Source organism: Homarus americanus, unplaced genomic scaffold (genome assembly GCF_018991925.1).
Source record: "Homarus americanus isolate GMGI-L3 unplaced genomic scaffold, GMGI_Hamer_2.0 scaffold48220, whole genome shotgun sequence".
NCBI classification, from domain to species: domain Eukaryota; kingdom Metazoa; phylum Arthropoda; class Malacostraca; order Decapoda; family Nephropidae; genus Homarus; species Homarus americanus.
In genome coordinates this window covers 877,214-897,673 of record NW_024755060.1, presented here as the reverse complement: position 1 = coordinate 897,673, position 20,460 = coordinate 877,214, and the positions used below count along the sequence as shown (strand labels likewise).

The 20,460-nt window shown below is 43.2% G+C and overlaps 1 protein-coding gene across 6 annotated transcripts in view; it reads right to left on the bottom strand.

Moving 5' to 3' along the window:
* Positions 1 to 20,460, bottom strand: part of LOC121856341 (b(0,+)-type amino acid transporter 1-like) — a 99,334-nt gene that overhangs the window by 59,998 nt on the left and 18,876 nt on the right. Inside the window, exon 1 of one of the 6 annotated variants that reach the window (XM_042351833.1) lies at positions 2,462 to 2,631. The exons of the other annotated variants lie outside the window; for them this stretch is intronic. Within the exon in view, the coding sequence (XP_042207767.1) occupies positions 2,462 to 2,492 (31 nt within the window). The 5' untranslated portion in view covers positions 2,493 to 2,631. Of the gene's footprint in view, positions 1 to 2,461; positions 2,632 to 20,460 lie in introns of those variants that run through there. 6 annotated transcript variants of the gene reach the window in all.

Below are 20,460 nucleotides of genomic sequence, written 5' to 3'. Positions count from 1 at the left end.
TCTCCCCCACCCTCCCTCACCCTACCCTCCTCCACCCCCACTCTCCCTCACCCTACCCCTCTCTCCCCACCCCCTCTCCCTCACCCTACCCTCCCCCACCCCTCCCTCACCCTACCCTCTCTCCCCCCACCCCTCCTCACCCTACCCTCCCCACCCCTCTCCCTCACCCTACCCTCTCTCCCACCCTACCCTCTCTCCTCACCCCACCCCTCTCTCCCCACCCCCTCCCTAACCCTACCCTCACTCCCCCATCCCCTCCCCTCACCCCACCCCTCTCCCCACCCCCTCTCCCTAACCCTGCCCTCACTCCCCCCATCCCTCTCCCTCACCCTACCCTCCCCCACCCCCTCCCTAACCCTACCCCTCACCCCCCACCCCCTCTCCCTACCTCTCCCCCACCCCCACCCTCCTCACAAACAACAGATTCACGGAGTTTCAAAGAGTTATTTTTACAGGTTATTTTTTTACAGCGTCATTCACAATATTGACATTTGACCGAATATAAAACAAACACGATTGATTGGCCAATAGAAGCGTTCTCTATTATTCTAATCTAATCACCAATCATGCTCAAGTTCCAATCATATCTCACAAACTATTCATATACAACTTCCAATCATGTTGTCATTACTAATTCTCACACACACACACACACAGACTATCATGCCACCCCCCCCTAACCTAACCCCTGTAAGTGAAAAGTGATGAACCCACATTACATAAATCTGCCTGCCACAAATACCAGGCGAGTCTGACACACAACTGACACTTACAAAACACGAATTTGATCCAAACTTAGACTTGACACTAGACACACACACACACACGCGCGCGTACACACACACACGCGTACACACACCTGAAGATTAGACACCCCGGTTTATATCACATGAAGATTAGACACTAGGATGTTTACTAATCAGTCCTGAATTTACAATAACCAATTCTATCTAATCACCGCAAAGGATTCGATGCCTTTACTAATCTACCAATCAATTTAAACACTTTTCAACCCATATAATCATTCTATCACTTATGAAACCTAATCAATCAATGTAATCAATCATTCACACATGCTTCGCTAATCAATTCCAATCAATACCAGCACTCAAACCGTCACTAATCATGCGAACATTATAAAATTCTCAGTTATCCATCATTCACACAGTAAGTCTATTGGCATACTATTAATTTGGCTTCCTTTTTTAAGTATTTATGTTTCTTGTTATTGTATTATCAGTTTTTTTGTCTATCACTTTATTAAATTTCGTTCTTGTCTATTAATTTTGTAACGTGAAGTTGTCATATATTTCATCATTTCAGTATTTTGTAAACATTCGCCTTTAGTTAATATCATAAACACTTCCAAATTTGTTCGCGAATATATATCAATCATGCATTTAATTTCACTTTTGCTTTTAATAATTCTCTAAGTTTTCCTTTTCGGTTTTAATACATTTTCCTTATCATAAATATTTCATGCAAAATTTTCACAGGAATGAATTCAATTTTCGCGCCAAACGACTAATCGATGAGCGCGTTCCCTCAATCCCATACTTGGTTGATTTAAATAACATATACTGTTCTTAACATTAAAAGGTGGTCTATTTTTAATGCATTTTCATTATTAAACACGTAAACTAGTTAAATAATAAACTGTATGAATATTAAAAAGTCTCTGTACCGAATTCAATTTTCCCGCCATTTGACTAATCTGTCCGTTTCCCCTAATTCACATTTTTTTCTGAATTAACTCACATAACGTTGCCCTAAATTGGCTATAACCTCCTAGGATATAATAGTATTACCTAACAATTGCTAAAGGAACAAATTTTGCTAAGATTCTCAAAGCCTTTCATTATTTTAAACGGTTAATGTTTAAGTTGAAGTTGGTGACACTGTTGAAACACTTTAGTACATAAATACAAAACAAACACTTAACTTTATCTTCCTTACACTTTAAGTTATATTGTGTAGAAACTTAAGGCATCATGACCCAAACGGATATAACACGTCGTACACGGTAAATTCAGACAACATATCGTGTAATATTCGGTACCGTACACGGGAGATAGAGCCGATAATGCCTACCAACCTGTCTCACCATACGAATGACGTCATCACTGTCACCATTCACTCACCAGGCATACATGACGTCACCAATACCTCCATCATAGTGAAGTAAATCTCGCTTAAAAAACCTAAAACAAAGGTGATTTTTCTTGGTTTGGATCTGGCAACATCAGTACAAAGGAAAAATCCATTTGTTATGTTTTTCCCAGTACAATATTCCTGTTTTGATGTGCCAGGTTGTATTGTGGATTTATAAAGGTGTACTTGACATATTGGAGGGTGACGGATAAGTAGGCGAGGCGTGGGATGGCTCGAGCATAGCGCCATACACACACACATACACCCAGGATCACCAGCGTGGAAGCGAAGGATAAATAGAGTCTCTTACCTTGCACTGTGAAGCCATTTTTATATTGCATTTCTTAAGCAGGTCTATCATGAAATAGGTGCTCACTTCCGGAGCCCGTTGGCCACTGCTCGACACTAGGTGCGAGCCGATGCTTTATACTGGCTCTCCACCGGCAGCCCTCCACAGTCTGAGGCTCGTGAGCAGTCTGTCTGGCCCAACCGCGCTAATACACACGCAAGCGCACTCACACCTCTCTCTCTCTCTCTCTCTCAATCACTCACGCACGCGCACACTAACACTTCAACTCTCCCGCTTTCACTCACCCCCTCCCATCCCGCTCAGACCAACCCCCTCCATCGCGAACCCAAACATTTACGTGTAGTTGCCCTCAGGCGGGGGCACAGTACACGGCCGCCATGCCCCGCACCCTCAGCCACACACAGAGCCTCAGGATATAAATATGGACACCCCCAGGAGAAAATGTTTGCGTGCAGGGCGGCCAGCTGAAGAAAATACCTCACCAATGTGGAGGCTTGACACAAATAATCTCAAATGATTACTCACAAAAGCTCACATGACCAAATCAGCAAGTCAAGTTAATCGCTGATGCTGGCGTGCGGTCCTGGCGACAAACTCTCACTCCTCCAAACACTCTGCCATGATTGTTTTTTTGGGGAGGAAGGCACATGATAATTACCCCCCCCCCCCCTCCTCCCTCCTAAACCTTATTTCATCAGATAATTAAACCCCTTAGCATTACCTGAGGGGTTAAGTTAGGTTAGGTTAGCAGTAGAGCGTATAAATTAATCATGTAAAATAATATGGGTGCCTAATCTTCATATGATCTATTTTTTTCATTACTTATTCACAACGGCCGGGACTAAACCACGGATTATTCACTCTTACTTCACCAGAATAAAATGGCACTAAGAAGTATTAAAAACGAACGAATTATCTAAAACAAGAATTTATGAAGAAGTAATTATTTTTATTATTCAGTAACCGGTGATCTATTATACACAAGACTTTATGAACAACTTCACTACATCACCTAAACTCTTACCAAGATCAAAATACCTGACAAAACGAAACGCCAACACAAACAAACACCTAAATGAAGAAAAATCAAAATATTTCACGCAGATCCACAGGTATTTTTTTTCTTCAAAGATTTTTCCCAAGTGTGTAATAAAACGAACGAAAATAAAACAAAAACAAACAAACTAGATTTAAGTAGAAATGAATGACAAAATAAATTTACTTACAGAGAGAGAGAGTTTAACGACAGATAGACTGAAGTGTATATTGTAGTTGTCAAAACAAACCTGAGTGAGAGAGTAGGAAGCAAAGAACTGCACTCAAATGGCACGTGTTAGTCTCTCCTGCCTGCCTGCCTCTTAATATTCCTGACACCTCACACCTCCAATACCTCACCCTCCAAACACCCCCAACACCTCACCCTCCAAACACCCCCAACACCTCACCCTCCAAACACCCCCAACACCTCACCCTCCACACCCCAACACCTCACCCTCCAAACACCCCCAACACCTCACCCTCCAAACCCCCCAACACCTCCCCTCAAGCACCTCCTCCCCTCCAAACACCCCAACACCTCCCTCCACACACCCCCAACACCTCCCCCTCCAAACACCCCCAACACCTCCCCCTGGCAGTGGCGTGTGTCTTAGCCAAGTTGCAAGTCGGGTCACTTAATCCAGCAGCAGGAACTGATTACACAACCCTGGCTAGTTGTTTCTCTCGATCTCGGAATCTGGGCGATTTTCTGATCCTGAGGGAGGGAGGGAGGGTGAGGGAGGGAGGGTGAGGGAGGTGATTCATGTGACTATAACGAGACGAAGCGACTAATTTCGACTTAATAAACTGAGGGTTGGCGACCACGGCCATAGATAGACAGATGTATAGACAGATGTATAGACAGAGAGACAGAGAGACAGAGACAGACATAGATGAATACAAAAATAGACAAGTTAAAGATAGATGGTTACTCATTGAAATCCTCACAAGAATAAGACTGAATGGGTGATGACATGTATGTATGTGTGTGTGTGTGTGTGTGTGTGTGTGTGTGTGTGTGTGTGTGTGTTCTTAACCCTCAACACACAGTCAGTTTGTCACTCAGGTTTAACTGTAAATGGTTAAAAAGTCTTTACCTGCAGGAAATAGAACTACACAGTTAAACCCAAACGTGTGGAGGCGAGAGCGACAATGTGCTCAGTCCAAACACCACATGGAGGACTTGTATAACTTATCGAGGAAATGTATAGATATGAGACGAGAGAAGCGGTGGTGAAAAAAGTAAACAACATGAGAAATACCTACTGTAAACACTTGAATAAACAGTAACAATGTCTCAGGAGTTTGCCTCGAGTCACTCTGTAAAGTCACTCAAAAAAAAAAAAACTCGATACAAATTTATCTTGAAGAAATATGACACAACGGACGAAGGATTTTAACAACCATACAGAGGCAACAGGAGTCACAGTGTTCATTATGGAATTCATCGACCACCCCGAGTATAGATATATTTTTGAGTGCCTGTACACACACACACACACACACACACACACACACACGATCCAAAAGTCAAAACACTATATTGCCAACTCAGAACCAGTTACACTATCACCTTTTCTTAAGCCTTGCGTCTCATAAGTCAAGCGGTAGAGAAAGTCCTAAGTTCTCATGCATTAAATATAAGTAAATAAATAATAAATATAATGTGGAAGGACTGGATTACCTGGTGAATAACCTTTCTCACTTTATTTCACCTCAGTACACACAAAACATATGACAACTCAACACAAAAATACAAACACAACACACCCCCCACACAACACCCCCCCACACCCCACACCCCCAACACACCCCACACACACCCCCACACACAACAACACCCCACCCCACCCCCCACACAACACCCCCACACAACCCCCCCACACAACAACACACACACACCCCCCCCACACAGTTCTCCGCATTTAATTGTTTACCAAGCTGTAGGTGGTGACAAATGATCAGAGGTGTTCTAACAGGTGAGAATATTATTAGAAAAATATTCCGCCAGTTTCTTCACCCTTGTCACCTGTTACTTTGGTTCAGGAAGAGGATTGGATCAACTAGCAGTCATTGGCAGGTGTTTAATCACTTTGGGAACAGGTATTTTAGTTAGTTATTTGCTTATTTACTTATTTATTTACTTATTTATTTCTATTTATTTTTATCCATTTATTTATTTATTGATCTATTTTTATTTATTTAGTTAGTTTTATTTATTTACTTTATAAGGAGATTAACTCACCCAGTCACCAACCCACATCGGAGCTTCGGGGGAGAGGGGAGGGGTGATGAACTGAACCACAAATTAATACACAAATGAAACAATAAAACAGATCAAGAGTGAGAAACGATATATATATTATGTTGTCAAAGTAACAGAAACAATTGAGACCCGGCAATTGTGTGTAAATGAGCCCAGAAAGCCAAATGACAGCCGGATCCACCATTAGGGAACACATTATGCTTCCAATATCTTCCCAGGCTGCCTACTACTGTACCTAATAACTTACTGGGGGGTTAATCTTCAGGTGAAAAGAGCTGGGATCAATGGTTAAGTGAAATAACCTAACCAGTTGGTATTTCATGAGCATAAACAAAATTAAAGTTGTAGTTTTAAACAATACACACATACAACTGACCCTTGACCTCTGACCTTTAGGAAATGGGTCATGAAAAGAGCCCAGTGTCGTTGGTATTGCTTCAGTTAACCAGCTGGTGGAATTTGCCTGATTAGATTACTTACCGTTTGGGAGATGTGGATGGTCAGGGTTTGGGAGATGTGGATGGTCAGGGTGTGGGAGATGTGGATGGTCAAGGTTTGGGAGATGTGGATGGTCAGGATGTGGATGGTTAGGATAAGTAATTTACTTAATACAATATAACAGATAAAAATTTCCATTCTTAGATTCGCAAAAAAATGGGGAAAAATTCGACAAAAAGTGATACCAAAAATTACAAAATATTTACAAAAAATAAAAAAAAGTTACAGATAAAAAAGAACAAATATATACTATTAATGTCTCCTGTATAAATAGAGACACATACACTATTAACGTCGCCAGTATACACGCACATTTATATACTGTACACACACACACACACAACAAACTTGACTGGAAGGCCCATGTAAATAACACAGTCAAGGCAGCCTCGTACCGTCTCTACACGCTACGACGACTTAGGTCACTTGGGGCACCCACGCCAGAGCTGAGGACCATCTACAACGCCTTTATTCTCCCCATACTTACATATGCGTCACCAGCCTGGTCGTCTTCTCTCAACTCCACCCAACAACGTCAGCTAGAGAAGGTACAGAAAAGGGCCTGCAGAATCATGCTTGGCGCAGAATACTCCGGCTACACCAACGCTCTCTCCACCCTGGAAATGCTATCCCTCAATGACCTCCACCACCAAGCACTGGAAAGGTTTGGCAGTGGACTACTGCACCAGTGCACCACCCTCGTCATCGCCACCTCCTGCCACCTGCAACCCCCCACCCACCTCGCGCAGTCCGCCACTACAACAAAATACAGTCCCTAAGAGCAAGCACCGATAGATATAAGAACAGCACCATCCCATCTAGTGTTAAAATAATAAACAACTCCTGATTTATGTACTGTACAGCCCTGTAAATGTATTCAATGCATATTATATCATTATGTCTAAATCAAATGTAAGTCTGTATATTTTCAGACACCGGCTGCAACTCTATTAATAAACCGTTTATTATTATTATTACACACACACACACACACACACACACACACACACACACACACACACACACACACACACCATTTGAACCTGAAATAATTTACCAAAAATAATACAAAATAAACACACAGTTAGCAAACACACCTCAACCCCTTCAAACACAGTTCAACACACTTCACCACACCTCAACCCACTTCACCACACCTCAACCCACTTCACCACACCTCAACCCACTTCACCACACCTCAACCCACTTCACCACACCTCAACCCACTTCACCACACCCCAACCCACTTCACCACACCTCAACACACTTCACCACACCCCAACACACTTCACCCGGTTCTTACAGATAACCCGTTGTTTTTTTTAAGCCAGAGAAGAGGACAAACAGTTTTTTCTAGCGGTATTTACTGATCAAAGACCTGTAAGAGTTTAATTAAAGGGGAAATTAGCTTTGAGATCTGTTTCTTCCTGTGTGTGTGTGTGTGTGTGTGTGTGTTGACTAGATACGTTCACTTCACACCAATGAGATACCAGGCAGCTACCAAACAGGGAGGTACTACCGCCTGGGAAGATATTGGAAGCATAATGTATTACCTAATGGTAGATCCTGCTGTCACATGACTTTCTGCCTCATTTACACACAATCGCCGGGTCTCTATTGTTTCTGTTACTATGACAGCACAACATATATATATATTGTTTCTCACTCTTGATTTGTTTTATTGTTCATTTATGTATTTATATGTAAAATACAATTTGTTTTTTTTCTTTTGTTTTTATACGCCCCCTCCCCCTCCCCCCCTGGCCTCGATGCGGGTCGGTGACCTGTACCCGGGTGGACTAATACCCGTAAAAAAAATAGACTGGATACCTTCACTTAGCACCACCTAGGAGACAAAATTAACAGACTCTAACTGAACTAGATACGTTCACTTAGCACCAGTTAGGAGACAAAATTAACACAGACTCTACCTGAACTAGATACCTTCACTTAGCACCACCTAGGAGACAAAATTAACAGACTCTACCTGAACTAGATACCTTCACTTAGCACCACCTAGGAGACAAAATTAACACAGACTCTACCTGAACTAGATACCTTCACTTAGCACCACCTAGGAGACAAAATTAACACAGACTGTACCTGAACTAGATACCTTCACTTAGCACCAGTTAGGAGACAAAATTAACACAGACTCTACCTGAACTAGATACCTTCACTTAGCACCACCTAGGAGACAAAATTATCGTACAAAAATTGGTGTTAAGTGAACGTATCTAGTTAAGGTAGAATCTCTGTTAATTTTGTCTCCTAACTGGTGCTAAGTGAAGGTATCTAGTTAAGGGAGAGTCTCAGTGTTAATTTTGTCTCCTAACTGGTGCTAAGTGAACGTAGCTAGTTAAGGTAGAGTCTCAGTGTTAATTTTGTCTCCTAACTGGTGCTAAGTGAACGTATCTAGTTAAGGTAGAGTCTCAGAGTAACTTTAATATTTTATCGTAAGTCAGCTAGTGAAATCCATCCTTACATCACCACTTAAGATAAAGATTCACCCTAAGTTACTCTGAGAATCTGGGCCGACCAATTAAATAAGGCGATGTGTAGCAAGTTAAGACGACAATTATAAGATAATTATCAAACATTGTACAATTTATAAGCTTCAGTGCCAAATACTCTGGTTAAATAAACAGTGGTGCCAAATCATTAGATGAAATAAACAGCAGTGCCAAATGCTCAGGAGTGCCAAAGCTGGGGTGCCAATCTTCAGGTGAAATAAGCTGGGGTTGCCAAATCATCAGGTGAAATAAGCTGGGGTGCCAAATCAGCAGGTGAAATAAGCTGGGGTTGCCAAATATTCAGGTAAAATAAGCTGGGGTGTCTAATCTTTCACATTAACTCACTCGAATCGAACACGTGATACAACCCCGAACGCCCACCAACCCACAGATTAAAATAATCGAACCGTGTCTATTAGCGAGCTGGTCTCTCTCTCTCTCTCTCTCTCTCTCTTGCCTGAGTCTCCAATACCCCGTGCCAAAACTCGGGGTATTATTGTGCCCCGTGTGTGTGTGTGTGTGTGTGTGTGTTTTTTTATAGCTATATAATTGAGAACGCGATAATCATCATTAATCTGACCTAACCTAACCTAACCAATCCTAATTAACCTAAGCGAACCTAACCAATCCTAATTAACCTGACCTTTACGTAACCTAATCTAATTTGTTCTAACTAACCTTATGTAACCTAATCTAACCAAAATATTATCTCCAGTCTCAAATCACACACACACACGAGTATATTATATGAAGGTATACTTGGGTATCGTATATAGGAGTATAACTGATACAACAATACTACCAGTCCACTGCCACCACTACCACCATTACTTACCACTGCCTCCCCCACCACTACCACCACCTTCACCACCACCACCACACCTACCTTCACCACCACCACCACCACTACCACCACCTTCACTACTACCACCACCACCACCACCCCTACCACCACCCTTCACTACCACCACCCTTCACCCACCACCACCTTCACCACCACCACCACCACGCCCCACACACGTGAACAGCACATGTCCAATTTGATTCATTCTTATCTCTCTCTCTCTTTACCTCTCACTCTATCTCTCCATCTCTCTTTATCTCTCACTCTCTCTCTCCTTCTCTCTTTATCTCTCACACTCTCTCTCCATCTCTCTTTATCTCTCACACTCTCTCTCTTTACCTCTCACTCTCTCTCTCTCCATCTCTCTTTATCTCTCACACTCTCTCTCTCTCTCTCTCCTCAAGTTACATTCCCCAACTGAGAGAATTGAAGTGAATCAGAGTTACTTAACGTAGTGGGAAGATTGCAGTGTCTAGTATGGCTGTCTGGGGAGCTGGTGCCAACACAAACCTCGTGACGCTCCTGTGCCAACCAGTGCCACCCGTAGATACTACCGCAGGTGCCTACCACGCTCACTTACCACTACCACGCTCACTTACCACTACCACACTCAACTATGGCTACTACCACGCTCAACTATGGCTACTACCACACTCAACTATGGCTACTACCACACTCAACTATGGCTACTACCACTACACACACTCAACTATGCTACTACCACTACCACACTCAACTACGCTACTACCACTACCTCTCAGCTACCACTACCCTCTCAGCTATGGCTACTACCACGCTCACTTGTCGCTACAGAGAGGGTTGACTAGGTGACGTTGCCAAAATAGTCCGGGCAGGGGGTGTGTGTGTGTGTGTGTGTGTGTGTGTGTGTGTCACTACTAAAACCTCTTAATATTCCTGACGTCTGTCCTCACCTTGTCCTCCTGTTACATACCTTCCCTCCACCCCCTCCATCCCCTTCCCTCCACCCCCCTCCATCCCCCCTTCCCTCCATCCCCTTCCTTCATCCTCCACCCCTCCCTCTCTACATCCCCTTCCCTCCACCTCCCCTCTCTACATCCCCCCTTCCCTCCTCCCCTCCCTCTCTACATCCCTCTTCCCTTCATCCTCCATCCTCCTCTCTACCCCCCCTTCCCTCCACCCCCCCTTCCCTTCATCCCTCCACCTCCCCTACCCCCCCCCGCCCATAAACAATGCACTATCAAAAGTATTCATCACACAACTGAAAGGTCTAGTTGAATAAAGATCTAGGTTAAGGCGATGCAAGAGAGCATTAAGTCACTTTACACACACACACCCAATCCTTCATTTCTCCTCTCCCTCCTCCACTCTTTCCCCTCTCCCCCACACTTCCTCCCTCCCACACATTCTTTCTCCCATCCCACACTCTTTTTCCCATCCCACACTCTTCCTCCCATCCCACACTCTTCCTCCCTCCCCACACTTTCTCCTCTTCTCCACACTTCTTCCCTCCCACACACTCTTTCTCCTCTCCCTCCCTCCTACACCCTCCTCCCTCCCTTCATCACACAACGTCACCTCAGCCATGTATCGTTAATTAAATATAAACACAAACCACAATGCTTCGTTACCACAAACAAACAAACAAGAGCAAACAAACACCCTTTATTGATAGTAAACAAGAGCTTAATAGAACACCAATGACAAACAAATTCAAGAACAAATACAAAACATGGCGGTGAACAAAAACACGAACAAGTAAATTAAAAAAGAATAAAAACACCAACAAGTACATCAAATACACGTACAAATACATAAAACAGAAACATAACAAAAAGTGTCAGTGCTAGCGGGGGACTGGGGGAGTCACAACAGCGGGTGCCAAAGAGTCAGTTTACGTCCACTCGTTCACGACCACCACAGGGTTAAAAAATATGCCAGATACTTTCCCCAGCTTGATACAACCAGTCACCACTACTTACCTCCCAACCCCTTCTGGATAAACTCAGGGTCAAGCACCACACCCAATGAGACTCTCCTAGTTAAACCCCTCTGGTCCATCATCAATGCTTCCCTCAGCCAAGCAAGATGCCCAGCTGACTGGAAGACATCATATGTGTCACCAGAGCTCAAGTTAATGAGCATACAATCCTTAAATGAGTTACAACCTATTACCATCACCCCAATACTGAGCCTAGTATGTGAAAGTTTCATTTTGACTTGGCTTATGCTGATATTATAAGCGCCATAGATCCTCAGCAATTTGGCAACATTAAAACTTCCTCCACTACCCACTGTCTCATCAGCTTTCTCGACTACATATACAGTACCGCCATTTGGAAAAACCCAAGATGTCTGTGGCTGTCATCTTCGTTCACTTCACCAAGGCATTCGAATTAGTGACCGCCGCTAGGCTTTGAGCTTCGGAGGGGCTGTCTCCACCTTTCAGTCACTCACCTGAGGCGTCCCCCAAGGCACCAGGATGGGACTGCTGGAAACATGTCGACGACTCCACCACTGGGATCAGTGTGAACAATTCGGCTCCCGCCAACACCGCCCTCCAGGATATATTGAACAGTCTCCAAAATTGTGCAGCCAACAACCAGGTCACCATCAACCATACCAAGACCATGGTTATGCACATCAACGTCTCCTCCAACCATTACTTTGGGCCCCAACACACTCCAGGTTGTGGAATCCGCCAAGGTTATCGGCGTCACTATAGATAACAAACACAAGTGTAAACCCCACGTCAGTACAACCGTCAAATCTTCCTGCTGTTGTCTCTACATCCTTTATCGTCTCAAGTCCTTCGGAGCTCCCACGTCTGGGCTCTTACACAACATTCATACTTCCTACCCTCACCTATGCCTCCCCTGCCAGGTCTTCTTCCTTTACTGATTTACAACGAGAACTAGAAAAAGTGAAGAAGGGGGCATGCAAGATTATTCTCTCCCCTTCCTACTCCACATATCAAGAAACGCTCAACACACTGACCCTCTCGGCTCTCTCTGATCATCGCCACGACTTCATCAACAAGTTTGGGGAGAAACTTCGGCACCTCCTCGACACCGTCTCCTGCTTCCACCCAAGATCCCTCGTTCACGAATTGCTGTTCGACACCACAACCGCATCCAGCCCATACGAGCACGTACTGATCGCTATGAGACAGCTCAGTCCCAACTATTGTAAAAATTATCAACAACTCGCAGTCAACCAGTGTGTTCACTCCCTGCCAAACTTACTTTTGTACTGTTACTATTTTTAAATTCCCAGTTGAATGACCTCATCCCCGCCACTTGTTACTATATATCATATTTGTACAATTTGTTACTTGTATATTATTTGGCAATCAGTTATCCATACCCCAATTACGTAAATGTATATTTTTAGTCTTTTGGCTGCCATGCTCTTTCAGTAAACCGCAAATTAAAACACACACACCCACACCTTCCCTCCCTCACCCGCCTTCTCTCTCTCACCCTACCTTTCCCTTCTCTTCCCAGACTAGACCACTTGCTCGCTTACCAACACACACACACACACACATAAACTTGCTCGGGAATAAGTATTTAACACCAATATTATCATTACTGTCTATAAATTAACGTCTATACAGTTTATTTATTATCACCAACAGTCCATATAAACACAGATAAAACCTCACTAAACACTCCTACACACTCGTCATCTTCTCAATGTCATCACTAGTGGGCGATGATGACGTGATGACTCTGGGTGACAGTGTTCCAATGAGACTTCCTACCTTGGGATGACCTTACTCCATGACCTCTGACCTTGATTGTACTGCCCAGGTCACTCAAAGGTGTAAAGCCTATTATGATGACGAACAGACAGAGATACCCATCAACTATGAGGCGGCGTCACACTGGTAATTTTGCGTCAATTTCTTGCATCAATTTTCCTCAGGTTGGGTCCAAAGATGGTTCATTGGGTCGGGTGAGGTCTCGGATTCACAGGTCCATAAATTTCGGGTTCATGAATGGGACGGAGAACTGACAGGACTTATTACTGTCACTTATATACTGTACACTTAAGTAGTTTATAGAAGAGATAATGAAAATTTTTAAGAATAATTTAGTTTTTTACGTGGCTCGATATTCTATTTTATATAATTATCCTCATTATCGACCATAGATCTTGATTTGGTCACATGAGTTGGTGGAAGTTAATCAAGGGAAACAGATGTGTGTTGTCTGAGCGGGAGAGATGACAACTTGAGGGGAAAAAGACAAAAAACGACACAAACCAAACCTAACGCTAACCTAACCTAACCAAACCTAACGCTAACCTAACCTAACCAAACCTAACGCTAACCTAACGCTAACCAAACCAAACCAAATCTAACGCTAACCTAACGCTAACCTAACGCTAAACTAACCTAACCAAACCTAACGCTAAACTCAAACGCTAACGCTAACCTAACCAAAACCTAACGCTAACCCTAACTCAAACCCTAGCTAAACGCTAACCTAACCAAACCTAACGCTAACCTAACCAAACCTAACGCTAACCTAACGCTAACCAAACCAAACATAACGCTAACCTAACGCTAACCAAACCTAACGCTAACCTAACGCTAACCAAACCTAACGCTAACCTAACCTAACCAAACCTAACGCTAACCTAACCAAAACCCCGGGAGTACAGCATAAGGCATTTAATCATCAGACAAAATAAACCAGTGGTGCTATTCTTCAGGTGATCCTTAAATAAATAAAATATATCAGATTGGAAGTAAAATTCACAAGCGTGACGAATCTCTGCCACAAACAACTGGAACACGAAGTTAAATTACTTATTTTTTTTAACATTTTATCTATTTTTTTAACATTATTTTTACCACTTAATTCAATTTTAACATTTTACTCATTTTTTAACATACTGGTGAAGGAAAAATTATTGCGATTGTTAAGTGAGAAAAAAAAGTTGAAGCATTTGGCACCCGAGTTAGCGAGGATACTGACCTTGGAGGTATTTATGACATGATCATCCTAAGTAAATACTCAGCCCAAGACAACACACACACACACACAAATAATAAATGCATAAATATAAACAGTATATAGAAGAGGTGACAAAGCGTACAGGGTGATGGCAGGAGGTGGGAGGTGAAACTTCCGTGTGTTGGAGAAGCATCCGGGCACAACACGTGTCTGGTATTAGTTTACTTCTACTGTATACTGTATTAGTAAGTGAAGACTGGTATATCGCTTTATATCCCTAATAATCTTTAAAATACTGTGTGTGTGTGTGTGTGTGTCCATCCCGGGATGAGGTAGCTACTGCCATCAGAGCCTGATGGAATCCCAGCCGAGGTGTATAAAGCAGGAGGACCTCTACTTACCAGCCGTCTCCACTCTCTCCTGGAGAATATATGGGAAAGGGAGGAAATCCCCCCATGCTCTTAAAGACGCCTCCATCATCAATATTTATAAGAACAAGGGAGACCGGTCAGACTGTGGCAACTACCGCGGGATTTCGCTGCTGTTCACAGCTGGCAAGATTATCGCCCAAGACCTCCTTTGGTCTGACGTTCGCCAAATAAAATATTAACATCGTTGTCCGGAACCCGCAGTGAAGGGATTAACAGAGGTCTTCCTGATGCAGAAAATTTCCTCTCGGAGTCACAAAGTGTTTTAGACAACATCGTGGCGCCAATTCTCTTTTTCCATTTTCTTGGCTGCCTTCCTTGCCCATGCCAGTGCCAATCCATTACTGAACTTCAGTATGAAGATGACCGACCTCGTCGCTCACACAACACCTACAGATAATGAACACCTACGCAGATTCTCTTTCAACCTGCCCCTGGTTCAGACACACCTCCACCATCCATCCATCTTAACGGTACTACCCTCTCTAATGTTACCCACTTTCGGTATCTCGACTCCCACCTGTCCACCACCGCGGACATCGATGAAGAGATTCAGCATCGGGTCAGATATGCATCTCAAGCCTTTGGCAGACTCCGAAACCGTGTCTACAGCTGTAGGGAGCTGAAATTATCTACAAATGTTACACATATATCGAGCAGTGGTCCTCCCCACCTTGCTATATGACAGCGAGACATGGATCACATACAGGAGGCACCTCAAGGCACTTAATAACTTTCACCAACGTAGTCTACATCCCATTCTCTGAATTCGCTGGGAAGACAAGAGAACAAATGCCAGTATTCTTGCTGACACCAACTGTAAGAGCATCGAGGCTACCATTATCCATGAACAACTACGCTTGACTGGCCATGTTACCCGCATGGACGACAATAGATTGCCAAAGCAGCTACTTTACAGTCACCTAACGATTAGTAAACGTAACGCCAGTGGGTAACTGAAAAGGTATAAGGATAGTCTTAAGACAAACCCGAAAACTGAATAAACACCCCAACACCTGGGAGGGGGTGTTTATCCATCAGGTGATGCAAGTTTTTGTACAATTATTCACTAACTCACCGCATGCAACACAACACAACATGTGGGAAAGTTGCAACATTGTGAGTGTCATTATCCACTTGTCCATATACGGCCACAAGGAAGACTTAAAACTTGACAACCCAATTATCTTAGCACTAACAGCGTATCTATCTATCGATTAATTTATCTCTGTGACTATATTTCTGTCTGTCTGTCTGTCTGTCCAGCTATCTGGCTACTGCTGTTTATACAAGATATATATTACCCTTAACCCATTTGCTCTTACTTGCCACCTTTTACAATAAAACACCTTACTTACAACATTAATTCATCCACCACTCATCCTATGGTAACTGTAGTATTTTCATCTGGTGAACGAGACGATTACACCCAGCTGAGGAAACCACTGTTGTCAAAGCCTTATCCCGCACTGTAATCTCTCCCAACCTATAAACTCTTTCCCTCCTCACCCCCCCCCCCTCACTCACTATTCCGAGGAAGTTTTATTACAAATTAAATTACTTCTCTTGACCTATAATTTAAAGAGCCCTAATATAGACCCAATACTATAATTTAAAGTCATAATATAGCCCCATACTATAATTTAAAATCATAACATAGCCCCATACTATAATTTAAATAGCCCCCATACTATAATTTAAATAGCCTTAATATAGCCCCCACACTAAAAATTACTTAAAGACACAATCATATCTCCCGTGATGAATGTTGAAGTGATATTACTTAGATTTTTAAGTGTCTCTTGTAAGTAATTTTAAGGACCAGGGTAGTAATGGTACTGGATGACGTCATTGAGGTAAAGTGCCTAACTCAGCCCTTACCTGTGACGTCATTAAAGTTAAACTGCCCAATTCCGACTGTTCTAGAGAGAGAGAGAGAGAGAGAGAGAGAGAGAGAGAGAGAGAGAGAGAGAGAGAGAGAGAGACCACAAGTATGCACAACAAAATACTAGCAATTCATCTTTAGCTTAACACAAAAAAAAAATATCTGTGTGTGTGTGTGTGTCTAAATATCACTAAGGAATTATTTAACACAGTCCCCCAAAATTAATATTATTCATCACTTCTCTTATATTTTTCTTAAGTCAATTTCTGGCGACACATGACCGCCCGCACTGTACAGAATTGTGCCTTCAAATGTGGAACATCGTCTTGGCGAGGTGGATGGAAGTGCATTGTTTTGTAGCGACGTCACACCCCCACCCTCCTCCCTTCCCCCCACCCCTCCCCAGGTCAAGACAGAGGTCAAGTCAGTCACGCAACACCAATCAAGACGTCAACAAAATAAAAAATAATAAATAAACAAGGGGCGGAGGGGTCTTCAAGGTCTTACACCTGTACAGTGATGCCACCCAAGTGTGTCCCATCAAGTGACGCTGTAACGCCATAACTGACACTCAACGCAATACTAACCTAACCAGACCTGACGTAACCTAACCTAAAAAAGAACATAAACCTAATCTAACCGAACTTGACCTAACAAAACCCAAGCTAACCTAACCTAAACTTATCTAACTTAACTGATAACAAGAGAGAGAGAGAGAGAGAGAGAGAGAGAGAGAGAGAGAGAGAGAGAGAGAGAGAGAGAGAGCTACTTGACGTTATCCTTGACAGGTAACATATTACAGGTAAGCCACTCAGGTGAAAATAACCCCTTTGACTCACAACCTGTAACAACGACGCACTCTCTCTCTCTCTCTCTCTCTCAGGTGAATGGATATAACATCAAGAGGTACATCTTTTCCTATTATATGAGGTGTGTGTGTGTGTGTGTGTGTGTGTGTGTGTGTGTGTGTGTGTTTTGGTCACTGGGAGTATCAGCGTCACTACAAACACACAACGTTCACCTACCACCACTGTCTTTGTTTATTCAGTAACAACAACACTAACCAACCCACCACTGTCTTTACCAAACAACAACACTGTAACCATTAATACCAATAATGAACCACCAAGCGGCGACAAGTACTGTATTGTAAATATTGTAAATCATAACTAACCCCTGTATACATATTTACAACCAGCAGACATAACAACACACTACAACCGGGCCATATTAATAACACATCACAACTGGGCCATATTAATAACACATCACAACTGGGCCATATTATTAACACATCACAACCGGGCCATATTATTAACACATCACAACCGGTCAATTTAATACACTACAGTCCTCTCACCACTAAGCATTCAATGTCACAGGAGTTATGAGTTCGTGTCATTCGCTAGTACGATGCCACAAGTTTATACTCAACACGTAACAACAAAATATTCTTAGTGTGGTTCTACCTCATACAGACCCCAGTCAGACAGTCACGGTGAAAGAAAACGAATGTAAATAATGAAAATCTTGGACATGAGAGAAAACGGGTGTAAACACTCAGGGTCTTGGCCGCCAGAGAAAACGGAGAGTATTAATGGGTTAACTATGATATCTTAGACCTTTTTCACCCGAACGTTTTTGTGTGTTTCGCCTGAGTTATAAATCAATCGAATTTACTGGAAATTTCTAGTGCAAATGAACGGTTATGGAGATATGCCCCCTTTCCTCCATCCAACAATTTGAAGTCTGGGCAGGGCTTTGGATCAGGGTAATTGTGGGGTAAAATAAGGCGGTACAGACACAACCCAACCTTAAAAACCTAACGTAATTTATCGCTGTGTTCCCGGACCCCCTACTGGCACATCATGGTTGGTGAGGGTTGTATCATTATACAGTACAGTCGACACACGCTGATTTCGTCGACAGGACCATTTAAATATTGCTTATATCTCCTTTACTATCAATTTATACAAGAAATACCATAGAAGAAAATCGATTCAGAGCTGAATTCCATAATAGTAGAATGCCTGTACTTCCAAATCACGATGCATAAAAATACACCCAGAACTTTAGAGTTCTCTAGGTGACAAAATAAACGCGCGTCTGGTGCCCAAAATCCCCGCTTTCACACCGAAATTTTTTTCCAGCAGTGCGTCACTTCAGCTCGTGACGGGGGAGGTAAACAAGAGGAAGGCTTCTGTGTACAGTATGCAATGACTAATATTAAACACCTGAAGAGTATGTGTAAAAGGTGGCTCCACCCACTAAATGGCGCTACAGTGTATTTTGCACTATATATTCTGATTTATAAGCTCATGGTGTGAAATAGGCCATGAGACGATGATATACTTATTTATGAACAGGCTATATGATTATAATATATAAATAAACTATTATAAGAATAAAATATATATTATGTAGTTATACGTTGATGGTCGGTCCCCGTAACGCTCATCAAGAGTGAGGTGCTTCCCCGTCTGGCCCCCGAGATATGCTAAGCAGCTAGAGACTACCGCCCTACGGCACCTCAGTTACCCAAAGAGATTAGAACACCTGCAGCTGCCTAGCTTATACTACAGGCGGCCAAGGGGTGATTAAACTGAAGTTTACAAGCATCTCAAAGGGTACTGTAGTGGATTCCTCCCCAACAAACGCTGTTTGTCGCTGAGGAGCCGACCCCACCAATTCCCCAGTGTATGCCTCGTGGTCTAGGTCAACCAGCGCCGCCATACATCACGGAGCGGGGGTCAACTACTAAGCCACGCCTACCCCCGCTATTTAAGACCTGACCCCGTGGTGACCTGTCTCTTTGTACCTACACCAACCAGCCAGCAACACCTCCTCCGCCTGCCTGGCGGTCCTCGCTCCCGCCGGGGAGCATGGCGACCCACAAGCTGGTCCTCCTCTGAGCATCCTCACCAACCAGCTCTCTCTACATCACGCTTGTAACCACGCTGCCACTTCCCAGCACCAAGCTGCATTGTACATCCAATACAACATGTATACATGAGAGCACATAGTGAGTTTCCTTTCTCCAACCCATCCTGAGTGTGAATCCAAACATCTCATACCCCACAGCACTACTCAATCAAGTGTCTATACCTGGAGCTGGCAGACGCCCGCCCCACAAGTTCAAAAAACAATGAGGATAACTTTTGTAGTGAGAGCTGTAAACTCTTGGAGCCAGAACACATCAAGTACTTGCAAACAGTGCAACAGAGACGTGATCGACCGCCCAAGTGGCTTACAGACCAATCAGTGGCGAAGAGGATAATGTAAAATATATCCAAATACACAATAACATACAGCATAAGTTACCAGAGAAGAAAGAGAGAGACACACAGAGAAGTGTTCACTCCACCACAACTGACACCCAACTGCCGCGCCACAAAACAAACACTCCTCTGAAATCCTCAACCGAGACATGAAGAATTGTGTATCACTGAACGATATTTATGCGTCCGTGCGAATGGCCCCATAAAACTACATTGTATTTCGGTCGCGCTGCACAACAAGAAATTATCACATTTTTCTGTTTGGAACTTTACTGAAATATTAGTTTACACTTTGTTCATAAG